Source organism: Dermacentor variabilis, chromosome 4, assembly GCF_050947875.1.
Source record: "Dermacentor variabilis isolate Ectoservices chromosome 4, ASM5094787v1, whole genome shotgun sequence".
Taxonomy (NCBI): domain Eukaryota; kingdom Metazoa; phylum Arthropoda; class Arachnida; order Ixodida; family Ixodidae; genus Dermacentor; species Dermacentor variabilis.
The window spans coordinates 139,512,905-139,528,278 of record NC_134571.1 but is presented as its reverse complement, the minus strand read 5'-3'; the positions used below and the strand labels follow the sequence as shown (position 1 = coordinate 139,528,278).

At 45.8% G+C, this 15,374-nt stretch overlaps 1 protein-coding gene across 3 annotated transcripts in view; it reads left to right on the top strand.

Annotated features, from left to right (window-relative positions):
• Positions 1 to 14,146, top strand: part of LOC142579854 (uncharacterized) — a 181,408-nt gene extending 167,262 nt beyond the window's left edge. For 2 of the 3 annotated variants that reach the window (XM_075690471.1, XM_075690472.1), the window contains exons 34-38: positions 2,899 to 3,418; positions 4,847 to 7,084; positions 8,371 to 8,418; positions 10,213 to 10,357; positions 12,783 to 14,146. In XM_075690471.1, the coding sequence (XP_075546586.1) occupies positions 2,899 to 3,418; positions 4,847 to 7,084; positions 8,371 to 8,418; positions 10,213 to 10,357; positions 12,783 to 13,035 (3,204 nt within the window). In that variant the 3' untranslated portion in view covers positions 13,036 to 14,146. Of the gene's footprint in view, positions 1 to 2,898; positions 3,419 to 4,846; positions 7,085 to 8,370; positions 8,419 to 10,212; positions 10,358 to 12,753 lie in introns of all 3 variants that reach the window. The other variant, XM_075690473.1, reaches the window with a different exon arrangement.
• The last annotated feature ends 1,228 nt before the right edge of the window (positions 14,147 to 15,374 follow it).

Below are 15,374 nucleotides of genomic sequence, written 5' to 3'. Positions count from 1 at the left end.
AGAGATCATGACCCTTGGTGCAGTGAACTACCTTACGAAACCATCCCGCATCAATGATTACTTCACATAGCTCTACTGCACGGTAAATAAATATGACGTGATTATGTTGTGCAGTTTTGCCCTTGCTCCTCCTCTTTTTTTCTTTTTTTTTCGCCTCCGAAAATTGTTTTAAATATCTTTATGCATCCCATTGCTCCAGATTGGTGTAGAGCATTTATTCTTGCTTGATTGGATCCCTGTGTCATCCTTGATTGATTTAGCCTCAGCTATAACCACCATAGACAGGTTGTGGAATGTTTCTCCTTGTTCTCTCGAAACAGCATTTCTGGTGTCACTGTTTTGGAGTGATATTTCTGGTTCTACTTATTGCAATAATTGTTTGTAAGAAAGGTAGACAAATAGATTGCAGGGGTCATAATATAGACAAATATTATGACAGAAATATTTAAAATGTAATCACTTGAACTGGGTTTTACTATGGGACTATACTTTAAACAGTTTGACATGCTGTAACTTTGGTTCAAATCAGTCTAGAGCATTAATTCTTGCAGAACCGCATACTTCGATTACTCTAGATCATTTTTATACGTCGATATATATATATATATATATATATATATATATATATATATATATAGTTTAGCAAATAGTCCACCTCCAAGCAAGTTCTAAACTTCTTTAATTTCTAGAGAGATATTTAGTATGCAAGGGAAGTGAATGTAAATTTAAATTAACACATGGAACTACATAAACTATGGAAGTTACATCAAAATCTGCTCAGGAACAAAAAGAAAATCCGTAGACGCAGTGTCTCCCCTTAAAGGAGCACTGAACCAACCCTTGGGAGTGGTGAAAAAGAACAGTCTGTGGAGATAGCACGTGCGGCTATGAACACCCCGGCCAAATTTTGAAGTCGTGCATGGCGCGTGGATTGCGCAAGTGGAGCACAAAATTACCTTTCTCTCAAACGCTCTTTTCAACAAAAGCCTGCTTCTCAGTTTTTTGTGAATGCTTTTTTTCGTAATATAGCAGATTCCCATACGTGGCTGCTATTGGCCAATAGCTGACATCAGTCAAGAAGGGTGTTTGGATCAGTGCACTTCTTCCTATCGTTACTGTGTATAGTTATTGACACAGTTTAACAAACATGCTGAAGTAAGCGAAAATCTGCTTTCGAATATCGATAATAATTTCATACTTCTGGAAGAAGCTGGCTATCTTCTGCTCCCGCTCGGCCACTGTCACCCGCCTAGGAAATAAACTTTGGCCACCCTGCTTATTGGTGTCATAGCCATTGGGTCTCGCTGATTTTGACTAGTTCTGAAAACTCAACTAGCCTCTAACCACATTAAACTCAAGGTCAGACCACACGCACACTTGCCAGCGTGCACTCTATCTTGGCCGCTCCTCGTTAGACCCCTTGGCAGACTTCGCTTCGTAATGAGGTATCGATAGCACTTCTAAATGCGCGAGTTGGATGTGGCTGTTCTCAAGCTGCAGCAGGACAAAGCCAGTCAGCACCACTCAGCACAACCAGACAGGAGCATATGAGCACGAGCACGCACCCTAGCCCTATCGTGTACAAAGCAAACGCTGCATTTGCATGTGGCTAACGGTCTGCTATGTAGTGTAGGTACCGTGGCTGCCGCGGGGGCCCTTAATGAGTCCAGTGCACTGCGACTCGCTGAGGACAACCACATTTGGCCCGTCGTAGGTGCCGGAATTGGAAATAGTGGCGTCTACGGAAACATCCGAAATCAAATTTGAAGTGCGCGCCACAGTGACGTTCAGTAGGCAGGGCATTGTGGGCACACACCACTCTGCCATGCAAATCATTGAAGAAAGAGCAGAAGTACCAGAAACTATATGTTTGATCACCAATAACTCCGCTTCTGCTGAATGGATTGAAGAACTTTTTGAGGCAAAGCATTTCTAAAATACTTTAATTTAACTTCCAAGGTATTTCTCAACTTTGATAAAAAAGTGGTTCAGGGCCCCTTTAGTTTGAAAATTTTCCGCTGTCCGGCAGACTTGAATTAGGTTTTATGGTTACCTTGTTATAGCTTGTTTCTTTATAACGAGGTTTGAGTATATTCCCCTTCCTAGAGAGGCTTGTTGCTTGCATGCCTGTGCTTATGTTGCTGAAATATTCACAGAGCTGGGAGAATTGGATAATGACAGTTCAGTGAGAGGCAGGCTTCAAGAAAGTGAAGCACTGATGGACTTACTGCATTAGACATGCTAAAATTTCTCTAGTCTGTGCTCGTTACAACAGACTGACATACAATGGGCTTTAGTAGTACAACAGGCTGTACTTCTCATTTACTTTGCTCTGCTTGTATTCCTGCACTAAATTCTGCCACCTTCTCTCCTGCACATTTCATTGATGTCTGCAGTCACGTGATAGCAAACGCCATGTTGAATGCCCACACATCATTTGTACTCACCACTTGGGGCTCAGATCAATGCAGTGCAGTCATCAAAGGGCAAACCATTGCTTTCCCACTGAAATCAGAATATACAATGAGGTAATAGGTGTATGAAAGGGTTGCTATGAAAAGTGATAACGCTGATTCTGTGTCAAATACAGAGAAACACAATGTAAAAAAAAATGTTTTGGGGTAGTGTATGCTCGTGACACACATGAGGAGACGACAATCCCAGTTCTAGAGTTTCTGTGTAGACAGTCTAGATGGTGCAGCTGATACTGTTTAGAGAGAGCGAAAAGATGGAGAGGGGGCAGTGCTACTTTGGTTTTTCTAGGGACTTTACCCCTGTTGACCTTTCCTCTGTTTCAGTATTGATGTACCACTCTTGTGCAGCTTAGTGCTTTTGGCGTCTTCTTAAGGATTGTGCAAATAATTGTAACATCACCACTGCTCTGACTGCACATCACAGGACAATACAGCAGATGAGGAGGACCTGGATGGAACTCCATTGGCAGACGACGATGAAGACGTTGGACTTGCAGGCGAAAATGAGCCACACCTTCCACCAGGCAGCACAGAGTTGGGTAAAGGGCCATCAGTTTTGCCCGAAGGAACGGCTGCACCTCAAGTGCGCAGCGACTTCCCGGACAAGGCGAAGATGTCTATCGAACCAGTGGAAGCCACTCCTCTGCAAGACAACGACGGCACCGAGCTGGCAGAAGATGCATCGGAGCCGTGCTCTGAGTGGTCTGCAATGTCCCTGCCTGTCCCGACATTTGCAGTCACTGAGAAACATACTACCAGAACAGAGGTCACAGTGGTCGAAGAAGTGGTTGCAACTACTTCCTCCGAAAGTGATGCATCACGGCCCTGCTCCGAGAGGTCTGCAATGTCTCTTCGCTTGCCAGCATTTGCAGCCTCTGAGGGGTACACTTTCAAGGCAGAAGCCGGACCCGTCGAAGAAGTGATTGTGATCAGTGCCTCTGAAGGTGAATGAGTCAATCATTGTGTCATGTTCTTTCCTTTCTGAAATTGCTTTACTTTTATGTTTGTCGAGGCTTCTCTGAGAAGCAGGACCACGTTCGCAACAGCACATGGCACTGTGGTTTGGTGGATATTTTGTAAAACCGTGATGTCTGTTTTCCTGCAGTGCATAAGTTTCTTCACCATTGCATTGTCTTTTATTCTCCGTGCACTTGCCGTGCTGGAACTCTATGGCATGGAGAAGTTGAACACGACATAGAGGGCTCAAGTCCCGGCCACAGCTGCTATGTTTTGAACAGAATATTTAACCACTTGTATGCCATGCTTTGGATGCACATTGATGAATGTCAAGTAGTCAAAATTTCTCATACCGTAAGCCCATGTGTTGCTTTGCATCATTTAGTCTTGCCAAGTTCTCTAGGCATTAGATACACCATTAGATACAGCAGTGCCAGTAGGTTTTCACAAGGGATCACATCCCACAGGCATTGCAAACTGGCAAGCACTTTCCAGCACAAGTAGTGATCCTGACATCTTTTAAGTGCACAGCTGGCCAGTCCTAGCATGGCCAAGGCAAGGCTACTACCTCGCACTCATATGCCTTGCAGCGAAGGATGCCAACACTGCATTTAGCTTTTGTCCCACCCCAATGCAAGGAAGCTGATTTCAATGTTTTGCAGAGGGTCTCCTGTACGTAGCCATGCATGTTTGGCTATTGAGCACAACAGTGCACGGTGGCATCCTGTTTGTAGTAACCAAATTCCAATGAAGGCACAAGGCAAAAGAATTCGCGAACTTGTATTTTGATGCACACAACATAGCCCAAGGGGTCGCAAATAGTTGACACTAAAGCATTCCCCCTAGGCCCGCAGCGCTTGCTGCAAAGTTTGAAATCCAGGCATGGAGGCATGAACTTTACTTATTATGCTTTCATGGAATTGCTTGTGTTGTTTTAGTTTCCAGCAATGTGAAACTATGCATTATTGTTACGGTTTCTTCTGCAGCTTTCTGAAAATGTGGTACGCATTCGCTCAAGGCATGGTTGGAGTTGTATTCAGACAAGGTTATAATTAGCGAGTTCTTTTGGCCATTCTGCAGTGTAGGTTGCACATGCCCACTGTGCTGCACATTTGTGTATTTTGTCATATCATGCAACATCTTTGGTAGTTCACTGTCACATTTCATGTGGAAGGATGTGGATGTGTGTATCCTACTGCATTGAGTGGAAGTAAGCCTGTGTGTGTGATTTCCGGTGTAGGGAGCACTTCACACACAAGAAACTCCAAGACTGCGCATTAGACTGAAGCATCCACTTCCCAAAGCATAGAAGTGGCTTGATGCACGCAGAAGGCTGTGGCAGCTTTGCACGACGGGCAAAGAAGGCAGTCAATTCTTGTTTTCAACTGGCTGGCCCATTATTTTTTGTTTTTCAGCCTCTGAAGGTGAGCAAGAGGATGACGACATTCTTATCTTGTCGGACACCTCTTCGGTAACACTTCCAGAAGTGTTGCCTACTCGCGTGGAAAGTCCAGAGGATAGTTGGTCACAGAGCTCCGGTGGAACCGCCAAGGAGGAGGGTGACGTAGTGCTAACAGAGCTGACTGATGTGCCCCCAGCGCAGCTTGCGGAGCCTCTCGAAATGGCACGGGAACCGTCAGTAGGGCATGCGACAGCAGCTCTCGACGTGGAGGACATACAGGTTGAGCAGTTGCTTCCAGGTTATGCTGTCTGCCCTTCAGAAGAGGAGCGTTCGTTGCCAAAGCCAGAAGACCATCTTCAGCCACCAAACACGCCAGCAACTCCAGCACACTCTGAAGGCAGGGCTGTTGGAGAATCTTATGGCTTTGTCCCTGCAGTGGACAGCCCACCTGTCGTGGGTTCTGCACGGGACAGTGGAGCTGCTTTGCCAGTGCAAGGAGTGTCATCACCCAGCATGGCTAAGTCCTCTTTGCCTGTCATCAGCACCTTAAAGCAACCTCCATTGCGACAGGCTGCCACTGGAAAGGATGGAAGGGGACGTGCAGAATTCTCTGAAAAGCCACTGTCACCTGTGGCAGGTTCTCAGCACTCGCCTTCTAAATATGGCGAGCACGAGACCGAGCTTAAGAGCTCTGCAGAAGTGGCTGCAAAGACACGTGAGCACGAGTCTGAGCTTGGCAAGAGCCTTCCCAAAATAGTTGTGACCTCATCCTATAACCTCAGGGAGAAGCGAACGCCCACATGGAAGGAGCAGGAGCAGAAAACATCCACAGCAAGTCCATCTAGGCTACGAAATAAAAGTGGCTCTGTGTCACCGCCTCAACAAGCACCAACCATTCCCACCAGGCCGGGACCCAGCCGTGAGTTGGATAAAAGCCCCGAAACTGTAGTCACACCAAAGCGGAAGATGCGTTCTGCCAGTGCCGAGCCATCAACAGCACACAAGAAGGGCAAGGCACTTGAAAGCTCAGTCGGAAGGAGGAGGGAGAAGGGAAGCTCAGTAAGCCCCAAGCGCACAACACAAAGTCCAAAACAGAAGACAGAAACGCCCAGCCCTAAGGCAAAGAGCGCTGTGGAGGCAACCTCAGACACAGCTGGTAAACCGTCAAAGAGGTTAGCAACGCCCAGACCAAGCAGAGCATCTTCAGTGCCCAGTTCAAAGAGAGCAGGAGCCTCACGTCGTGTTGACAAGCAAGATGTGTCGCCCAGCCCCACCAGGCAGTCGTCGGCAAATCCCGCAAAGACACCAACGCGTCGCACAAGAAAGTCTGCCACTCCAAGTCCTACAAGGCAAAAGGCAGTGCAGGGTACAAGGCAGCAGTCCACCACACGCAGCCCTAAGCAGAGTAAATCAGCAGTTCGTAGCGCTCAAGTCAAGACAGCTGAGACGCCAACTCCAGTGAAAGTTTCCTTGCGTACACGTGGTCACACTGAGACGAAAACACCAAGTCGCATGGAAAAGACACCAGAAAAGGTGGTGCACAGCACAAGAGCAGGCAGCACCAGACAGAGGAGATCGGCAACACTTAGTCCTCAAGAGAAGACTGCTCGTACACCAAGTCCTGCAAAGGGGTCACCCACACGCAGTCCCGAACGGGCGAAAACATCAAGCCCTGTAGAGGCAAGTGCTCGGAAGACAAGACTGCGGCATCACTCTTCCTCCTCTGCACGCGTTGGGCGGGAATCGTCACCAGTGCCTGGACCCCGTAAAACAGAAACTCCCTCTAAAAGAACGAGCGGCAGGGTGCCAAGGACCCCAAGGCGTTCATCTACAGACGTTGCGGAGGAGCCGCTGCGAATGTCAATGCGCCGTGGTTTGCGCCTGACGCCAGAGAGGCAGCTGGCACCAAAAGGGCACGTGGAGGGACCGTCCAAGATATCTGGTGCTCGGGGTCATTCCCTGGATACTATTGCTGAAGTCGACACCTCCCCAACAAAAAGTGACACGGAGACAAGTCCGACAGCACCGCCAACGCGGAAGGGTCGCCGGATTGTGTCGACCGAGCCCGAACAGAGTGCGCCGCCAAAGAAGTTGCTTGTGGCTACCCGTCGCAGCCGCAGAGTCTCTGGAAATCAGGCGTTGGGTACAATTGCTGAAATCCCCGATGCCGAAATGGAACAAGAACCGCAGCCAACAGCTTCAACAAGCCAGCGACGGCGCAGGGCCAAGCGCAAGTCCGACACAGAACTTGGTGAGCAATAAGACAAACTGAAGCTAAATAGATCATTCATTATAAATAGATGCATTGGTTGGTTTGGCAGACATTTCAGTGTTCTGCAAGTGTTGGAGTGGCAGCACATGACAGAAAAGAAAAAGCTAGGAAATTGGCGCGCTTTTTAAACGTACAGACGGCGCCGTAAATATATGGCATCGACCATTTTGAACTTGTTCGAGGCGCTGTATATTTACGTCATTGACCCTGAAAGGGTTAAAAGCAGCTGACCTCATCAAAATCAGTTCAGTGGTTGCTGAGGAAAACCTTCTCTATTCTCATGTATTTGAATAGGAGATCCCAAGCTAAAGTTACCTTTTAACAATATAGTATTGGTTCACCAGTAGCTTCTTTACTGCTGTGCTAAAGTGGCGAATTTCACATTTGTTTTCACTTACCTTGGCCCGCCAACTGCAAGCAATATCTGTTCCTCTGTTTCCATTCTAGTCTAAACCTGCTGTGTGGTGGTGTCACACTAAAAAGCTGCAAGTGTCAAGTCATTCTGACTGGACAGCCCACTGCTCTTCGATATCGCAGTGCATCGCAAACTTGTTTTGAACACCTTGAGTTTGATTGCCCGCCAGTTCTCGTACAGTCTCATGCAGAAGTGTACATTCTTGTATGCATTGCTCTTGCACTTGCATACTGCAAGTAATCAATCAAAACAAGGCAATTGTAAGAAAGAATTTATGTATATGTAGTAATGACGAAAGTGACAGTTATGGCATATTTATTGGTTCACATGAAAATAGGAAATGTTGGTGGAAATGGAAGTAATTTGTTAAGTCTTAAGAAAGTCACTTAAAAGCTGTTCTTGAATTTTTTTTTCTTTTTTTATGTAAATGTTAAATTTTAATTGCTTTCATAGATGCAAAACAAGCAAAAAATTAATATGCCTGTAGATTCACTGTTGTAAGTTTATCAGCCGAAACATTTGCTATATTGCGGTGCCCATTGGCTTACCCAGTGTAGCAGCAATACTCAACTACTTCAGGTTCAGTGAAGCCTGAGAGGCCATCGACTCCTCTGCTATAAGAAGGGCCTGCGTGCTCCAAGTACTGCATTGCACTCCCTTAAGATGAACACAAGCCAGCTTAGCGGAGAATTCAGCTTAACCTTTGTCTTCATGTTTAGTGCTCCATTTAAGGGAACTCTAGAACCATAAAACCAGAATTCAAAACAATAGAAAGTCATTCGTTGCTATAACTCTATTGCTGTGAATGTTTACGATTGCTGTATGCAGGCTTTTCAAATGTTCATTTCAGATGCTGAGGGATTCAAGCTTTCCAAGCCAACTGAACTTGCTTCGAAAGGTGAGCGGAAAGCATGATATGCACATCATATCGGTACGTCTCAGAAAAAGATTAACTATCGCACAAAAAAGTAAAAAGAAAGCACAATATGCAGCCAAATGATCAGGTACAAGCACGAACTGGCATCCAAAAGTTTTATTCTGCAAAGTACAAAATAATATGTGTATTGAGACTCAAGCACATGTGTTCTTTGCTCTAGTTCATATGTAGCAGGCAACACTACATTAGCTAAGCAAGCCATGCTGTTGTAGAAGTCTCTCACCATGTGTTTCACAGTACAATTGTTTGTGATCTGTGACACTCTTTACAGAATAACTATTTAATGCATTACAACTACAACTTGTGAATGTGAGATTACGTCAGATCGTGTACCTTTGTGCTTCCAGTATGCAACGGAATTGTTTGGGTCACAAGCGCGAGCAGTGCTCTTTGACTGCTGGTTGCAATGATGTCCTACTCTATCCATTCATTGGTTAGTAGTTGGAGGATCTACGCCTTCCGTGTAATAATTAAGTCGCACCTTTGGCATAAATGTAGGAGACAATTATGCTCTTCCATAGTTACGTCTTACGAAGTTAAATATTGTCCAGAATTTGTTACAATGCGGATAAAGTAGCAGCGTCAGCTTGTTGGATGTCTGAAAACAGTTATGCTTGGATGTCTGGCTCCGAATGTACCATTAAGATCAATCGTCATAACTCAGTGGCAAGCATGCTGTCTTGGCATAGTGCCAGTATAACACCATTACCCTTAGACGCCAATGTCTCCAGTGTCAATGCACATCAGAGTGACCGAAACAACTTCTAATGATATTTTGGAAAGGCTCCATATGGTCTATGCGCAGCCAGCGGGCTTTCTGTTTTCGCGATTCCACTTGGAATCGGGCATTGTGCACGTTCGACGCAGTGTGGTCCAAACGAGTTTCTCGCGTCTCCTCTCTGCCCCACTCCTTCCATATATAGATAGATTTTACGTGACGCAGCTTTCACCATGCTAGTACCCAAACACTGAGGCTACGATGACATCAGGGCACCGTACCACCACATTAACACTGTTTTGCTTTCTGACGACAACTGTTTTTCACCAGTTTATCACTGTTATTGCTTTGTCATTCAATGCAAGACACGCCTGTCATGTTCTCATCCTGTCACGTTTCTTGCTTACGCCGCTTCTCGACATGCTAGTACTCATAAATGGCGGCTTCGATGACGTGTGTGCAAACTATGAACGCTCTGAACCAACCCAGACGCAGTGTGCCAGGCAACAGCAGTGGGAAAGTCTAAGGAAGAGGCAAAGAAAGCTTCGCTTTAAAACAAAATAGCATTTTATTAAATATCTGGAGGCTGGTTTTCATGAAAATTCACATTTGTGTTCAGTTTAAAAATTTCACTGTTGAAACCCTCCTACGTTTTTCCATGCATGAAATTCTAGCTTCCTGGCTGAAAATAGGTACTCAAAAGGTTTATCCCATTACAATTAAGAAACTGAGCATCAACCTATGGTTTCGCTGTGTTGAAGGTCACATATTCAATTCCTGGCAGCACTGGCTACAGTATGATGGGTACAGTAGGAAAAAAAAAAAACCTTGTGTATTTAGATTTATGTGCGTGTGAAGGAACGTCCATGTAGTCAAAATTGATCTATGACCTTTCACTATGGCATCTCTCATAGCTCCAGCATTGCTTTAGGACACTTAACTCCGTTAATCAACTGAGAAACTGTGCCTCTGTGCTTTTAAGCAAAACAGGTGCGTGAAGGCCTTGCAGTTAATTGTGTTTGGCACAACCCTCGCAGGCTCCCATTCGACACCACCCAAAGGCGAGTTTCTCTTCTCACCACCTTTGACACGGCACCGCCAACAGCAAATGAGCCAGTCATCGGGGAAGCCAGCCGATACCAAGCCGGTTCCTTCTACGAGCAAAGAGCAAGCCCCGAAAAAGTGAGGCTCAGCCCGTTTTCTTCCTTCCTCACTTGCCACTGTGCTTGCAAGAGCTAATCTTGCTGATTTTCTTGGCGCCTTGGCTACACACGCTGTCTTTCTGCCATGGCATCTTGACTCTCCCAACATTATGTTGATGTGCATGTTGTTGTTGAAATAGGTTTCATGCTACAATCTTTTTTAGAGCACAGCGCTCTTAGTTAAGTGCCTGTTCCTGCATTTAGAGTCAGCATCCCCCGGTGTTGGCTCTCTGTGTAATCGAGCCAATGAGCACAGCACAGGATGAAAGGGCAAATGCGGAGTGCAGCGGGGGATGAAAGACAGCGATAACGAAGAGAGCGTGAGGTGGAAAGCGTAAGAGGAGGGTGCAGCAGAACCATAAGGCAGCAAGTGGAGGAAGAGGGTATGGCAAAAGCGTGATAAGAAAAGCATAGTGCCATGCTTAACGGGCTCCGAGGTGATGACTGCTATGAAATAGCTCCAGAATATGCACCATCATCTGTTCACCAATGGCATGGGGTAAACGTGTCAACCGATACCATATATGGAAGCAAAGCGCTGCATGAGCGGAGGTCTCCTTACCGCGGCTGCTGTGAATTGTGCCCATCTGTCACCTATGCACTGCCTCTCGCGATCTCCCAATTAGCGAGGCAGTCGCGGCACATTTCGCTCCGTTTGCAATGTGCCGCACAAGACAGATTGGCCACGCCAGCCCATATGTCGCGAAATGAAAACATGTATAGAGCTGCACTCAAATTTCGCATTAGGGAGTACCGTAATTGTCTGATTTTTTTTTTTTTTTCATTGACTGCTTGCAACTCGCTGATCTTGGCTGTGATAACGTAGGTGGAGCACAGCCCGAACCACCAAAGAAACACTCAAAGAATTGCAATATACCATATTTACTCAAATCTTAACGCGCACTTTTTTTTTTCTGATGAAACGGGTCCAAAAATTGCATGCGTGTTAGAATAGAGTATGACCCTAAATCTGCATCACCATATCGCCATCGGCATTCGAAAAATTGCCACCTCGTACGCGCTTCTAGCCTAGCTGCCGTAGCTTCATCCATGTGCATACCTCCATGTTGCATGTGTAACCAGGCAGTGGTGTAACCTAGTCTACCACCTGTCTTCCCGTTTTCTGTGTTTATTCAATCAGCATGGAAGCACCGACTGCGAAGACACGCCAAGTCCACTTTGATGCCGTCTGTTGGCTGTGCTCTCCCTCTCGTACTCACAAATTTTGCCGACAGCCCACCTACTTTGTGACGTAGCAGCCAAACAGAATGTTCGGAAAGCGCATGTTCGCTGATCGCAGCCCTGCTTTCTGCGCCTTGTGCAAGTGTTGTGCACACACACTATCATTCCTGCTGAGCAGCTTTGTGCATATACCGGTCCGAACAAAAGGGACAGTAAATGTAAAAATAAATCTGTCCAAAATTTTTTGTGAACTGACCAACACTGATAGTTCTTCATTTTTCTCATCTTGTTTGGCATAGGTACACAATGCCTGCAATACTGCTGGCAGTGTTTCTCATTGTGCCAGTATTCTGAAATGCTCGGCATCTGCCAGACACTGTTTCTGCTCCACTGCATCAGTTGCCTTGCTTGCTGCATCACACGTGCATGTTGCCACTGCATACGATTAGGGCACTGTCCTAGGAGCTCTGGTGCAGCAATAACTATTGCTGATGATGCTTAGCCATTCAGGTGAAACTACGAATTTTTGTGTAAAACTGCCAGATTATGTGAACAGATTATGATGTCCAGGACCTGAAACTGAGGTTGCTGGAGTCAAAATTTTGGCACAGCTTTGAACAAGGGAAATATTAGACTGTTTTCTGTACACTTATAACCTTTGTCAAAAAATTTGAATTTTGATGGTATACTTTGCCAGTCTAGGCTTATTTGTTATGCTTTAGTCAGCTTGAGTCTAGCTGTGCAAGGTATCTTTTTCACCTGCAAGGTTTAACATGCGATTCCCACGACACAGCTGGCACCATCTTTAAGATGCCATTTCCATTTGGCATCATAATGCCTAGCCAATAGTAACTAGAAGCTGTTGTCCTTCGTGCAAAGAGACAAGGCAGAACAGAGTACTGATAGTTAAGCCTAATGTTTGCAGCTTTGGTGAGAATAAGCATCTTTCCTTTCCCGTGGCATAGTTGGTTTCTTTGGAACACTGGAATATTGAAACCGCTGCAATTATTTATTGTTTTGTTAGCAGTTATCGCAGCAGTCAAGCTCTTGCTTGCCACGCCTGGTGCATGCGCCCGCCCAAGGCTCCACTCTTTTCATTTTACAGGATGTGCACGCGCTTGCTCATTTGCCTATGCATGCATGCTAATCCTGCTTGAGAGCGCAAACCCTAATGTAGAACTTGAATGCATGCAGACACGATGGGCTCCGACGGCCTCTTGCAGGAAGCAGCGGCAGCGCATCAAGATAGCGACCACGTTGATGAAAACTCCCCTACGCAGTAGAGCAACTGCCAGCAGCAGCAGCAGTGGTGGTGGAAGCAGGCCACTCGCTAGAACACCCAGGCAGAAACCAATTCGTTACAAGCTCAAGCCTAGAACACTGGAAATTCCTCTGCCTACACCTCGTCGACAAGCCTCCGCTGCTGCATCTTCCAACAAGGCTGGCGAGAAGACCCCGAAAAAAACTGCCCGGTAGTTAAAAAATATGCCTTCAGTTGTGTGTGGGCTTAGCGTCACTGCTTAATGAGGCAGGTGAAATTGCCCTGTAGTAGTGTACGTGGGATGTACATAAGCGAACTGGTGTTCTTTCTTTTTTTTTCATATACATTAAAGCTTCATGCACTACTTACGGCCTGTGCTATTAAAAAAGTATTGATGCTGCTGTGTGCAGACACATGTACGATTTCATTTTCTACAGCCTTATTGGGACATGACAGACTTTGTGATGTTGTGTAGGTTGCCTTTAATTTTCAGAAGTGCCGTGTTGAAAATTGCAATAGGGAACAACACAAATGCAATTTCCCGCACTTGGGCCAGTGCTCCTTGTATCCTGTGCTGTGCCTTCTGCCATAACACTAAACTCACTGTGACAACACTTGTGTACTGTCTTTTCACGCAGACCTTCATGAATTGATGAGTGTGCATTGATGAACTGAGCACCATCATTAATTGTTCCAAACTTAACAAAAGGGTTTAATGTGTTCATTTGCTGTGCCGTGCAGGCATTGCTTTGCAGCTTGCACAGGTTTTAGTGCAGATTGTATTTGCAATCTGTGTAACTACTGCAGCACCTGCATTTGGAGTGGACTCAAACATGGAATTATGGTTCAGGCGTAAGCATGCGTGCTTCTGTGCAAATTTTGTTATATCATTATGATGTACTAAATGACAGTTGGCAAAGGTGTGTGCGTTTGACACCACGTCAGGCTTGCTCGGAAATTTAGCTGTATATTCCGATCTGTAAAAGTACTATTCATAATTTATATTGTCAGTTGTGCGCGACATTATTAGCCATCTCTGTACTAAAAGAAGCAGCCTGGCCAGCCTGATTGTTATGGGGCTTGCTCGTGTTGTAAAATTGTGTAAACAAAAGATTTTTGTTGCTCACTACAGCAGAGGTGTACAGATTTCGAGAGTGTCAATTTAATTACTATGGTGTGAAATGGTGCACCTTTCTTTTTATACATAAATTGTTTTACTTCATTTAGTTCTTATTTTATATTGCGACTTGGGAAGCAGGTGCGGTCGGCCAATGAACGCACAACTGCATTCCCGTAGCTGTCTTAATAAACTTCATTCGTCCTGTCTTTGGTCTGCCATGTTCTGATATCAAGCAAATGCAAGAGGGAAAAAGGTCAGCAGCAATGCGTTTCTATCGCCGGCTCTCATGTGGTCCTTAGGCCTAGCCTGAAAAGAGAAATGAAGACAGGTTTCCTAGAGCAGAAGTGTTATTTCCCACCCTATTTAGTGCAGTCAAACCTTGTTATAACTGACAGCGCGAAATCCGTAAAATAGGACAATGTAGCATAATTGGTCATGTAAAATGACGCAGGAAAATTTACATTCACGCAATCCCCCCTCCCCTTTGGTGGCCTTCGAAAGAGCAACATGGATGAAAGGGAAAGCACGGATGTGAAAAGGTGAGGGCTAGTGGCAGTTTGAAGGTGGAGGCGAGGGTTATGTCATCATACGTAGAACTAAACTTTATCCAGTTTCCCCGCATCCGCTGTCGTGTCTATAGTAGTAGCGTTTCCTTGCCTTCTCACGTCATGTTTTCTTTACCCCTGCCACCGCCTTGTATGGGTTCTTTCCTCTGGACTGGGGTATAGTAGAAAGATAACCGCTGCAATTTCTGCAGTGGTTTTGCGTGGAGTCACGGATAGTTACAGCTGTGAAGATGCTAATGTGGCGATCAACGCATAGGGAGCTCCAGAGGCCATTGTGCTCATTCGGTGCGCTGTCCAAAAGAGTTTCTCATGTCTTCTTTCCTCTCTGCCACGAGGGCAAACTTCTGAAAAAGAAAAAAAAATAGCTTGGCTTTAAATGAACGTTAATTTGTGCACTGCAAAATATATCAAGGACGGGGGTGCTAGGCCAGGAAAGCTAAGAAACCGACACGACAAACAGGGGGAAAGGCCGATTGCAGGATCGCCTTGAAGTCCACGCAGAAACAAATATAGGAATGTTAGCAGCCGTCGCGCCGTTCAACAAACCGGTGAATCTTTTAGAGTGTGACAGTGTCTAACGGAAAAGAATGTTAAGGGGAGTCAAGTGATGGATACGAGGAGAGTGGGACGCCCATAAAAGGCTTCGAGAAGGAAGTTCATGGATAATTATGGACATAGGGAGAGCGTCTCGTCACTTCTCAATCGCGCAACGCCAGACAGTCGTGGCTAGTCACCTAGCTAAGGCTCGCCTACCACATGCTGCTTGCTGCGGAGGGCCCATCCAGCTAAACTTGTCGGCCGGGTGTCTGGAGACACATTTTCAATTCTTTCGGAGCTGCTGGCCCTTATTTTACTGCGAACAACAGAT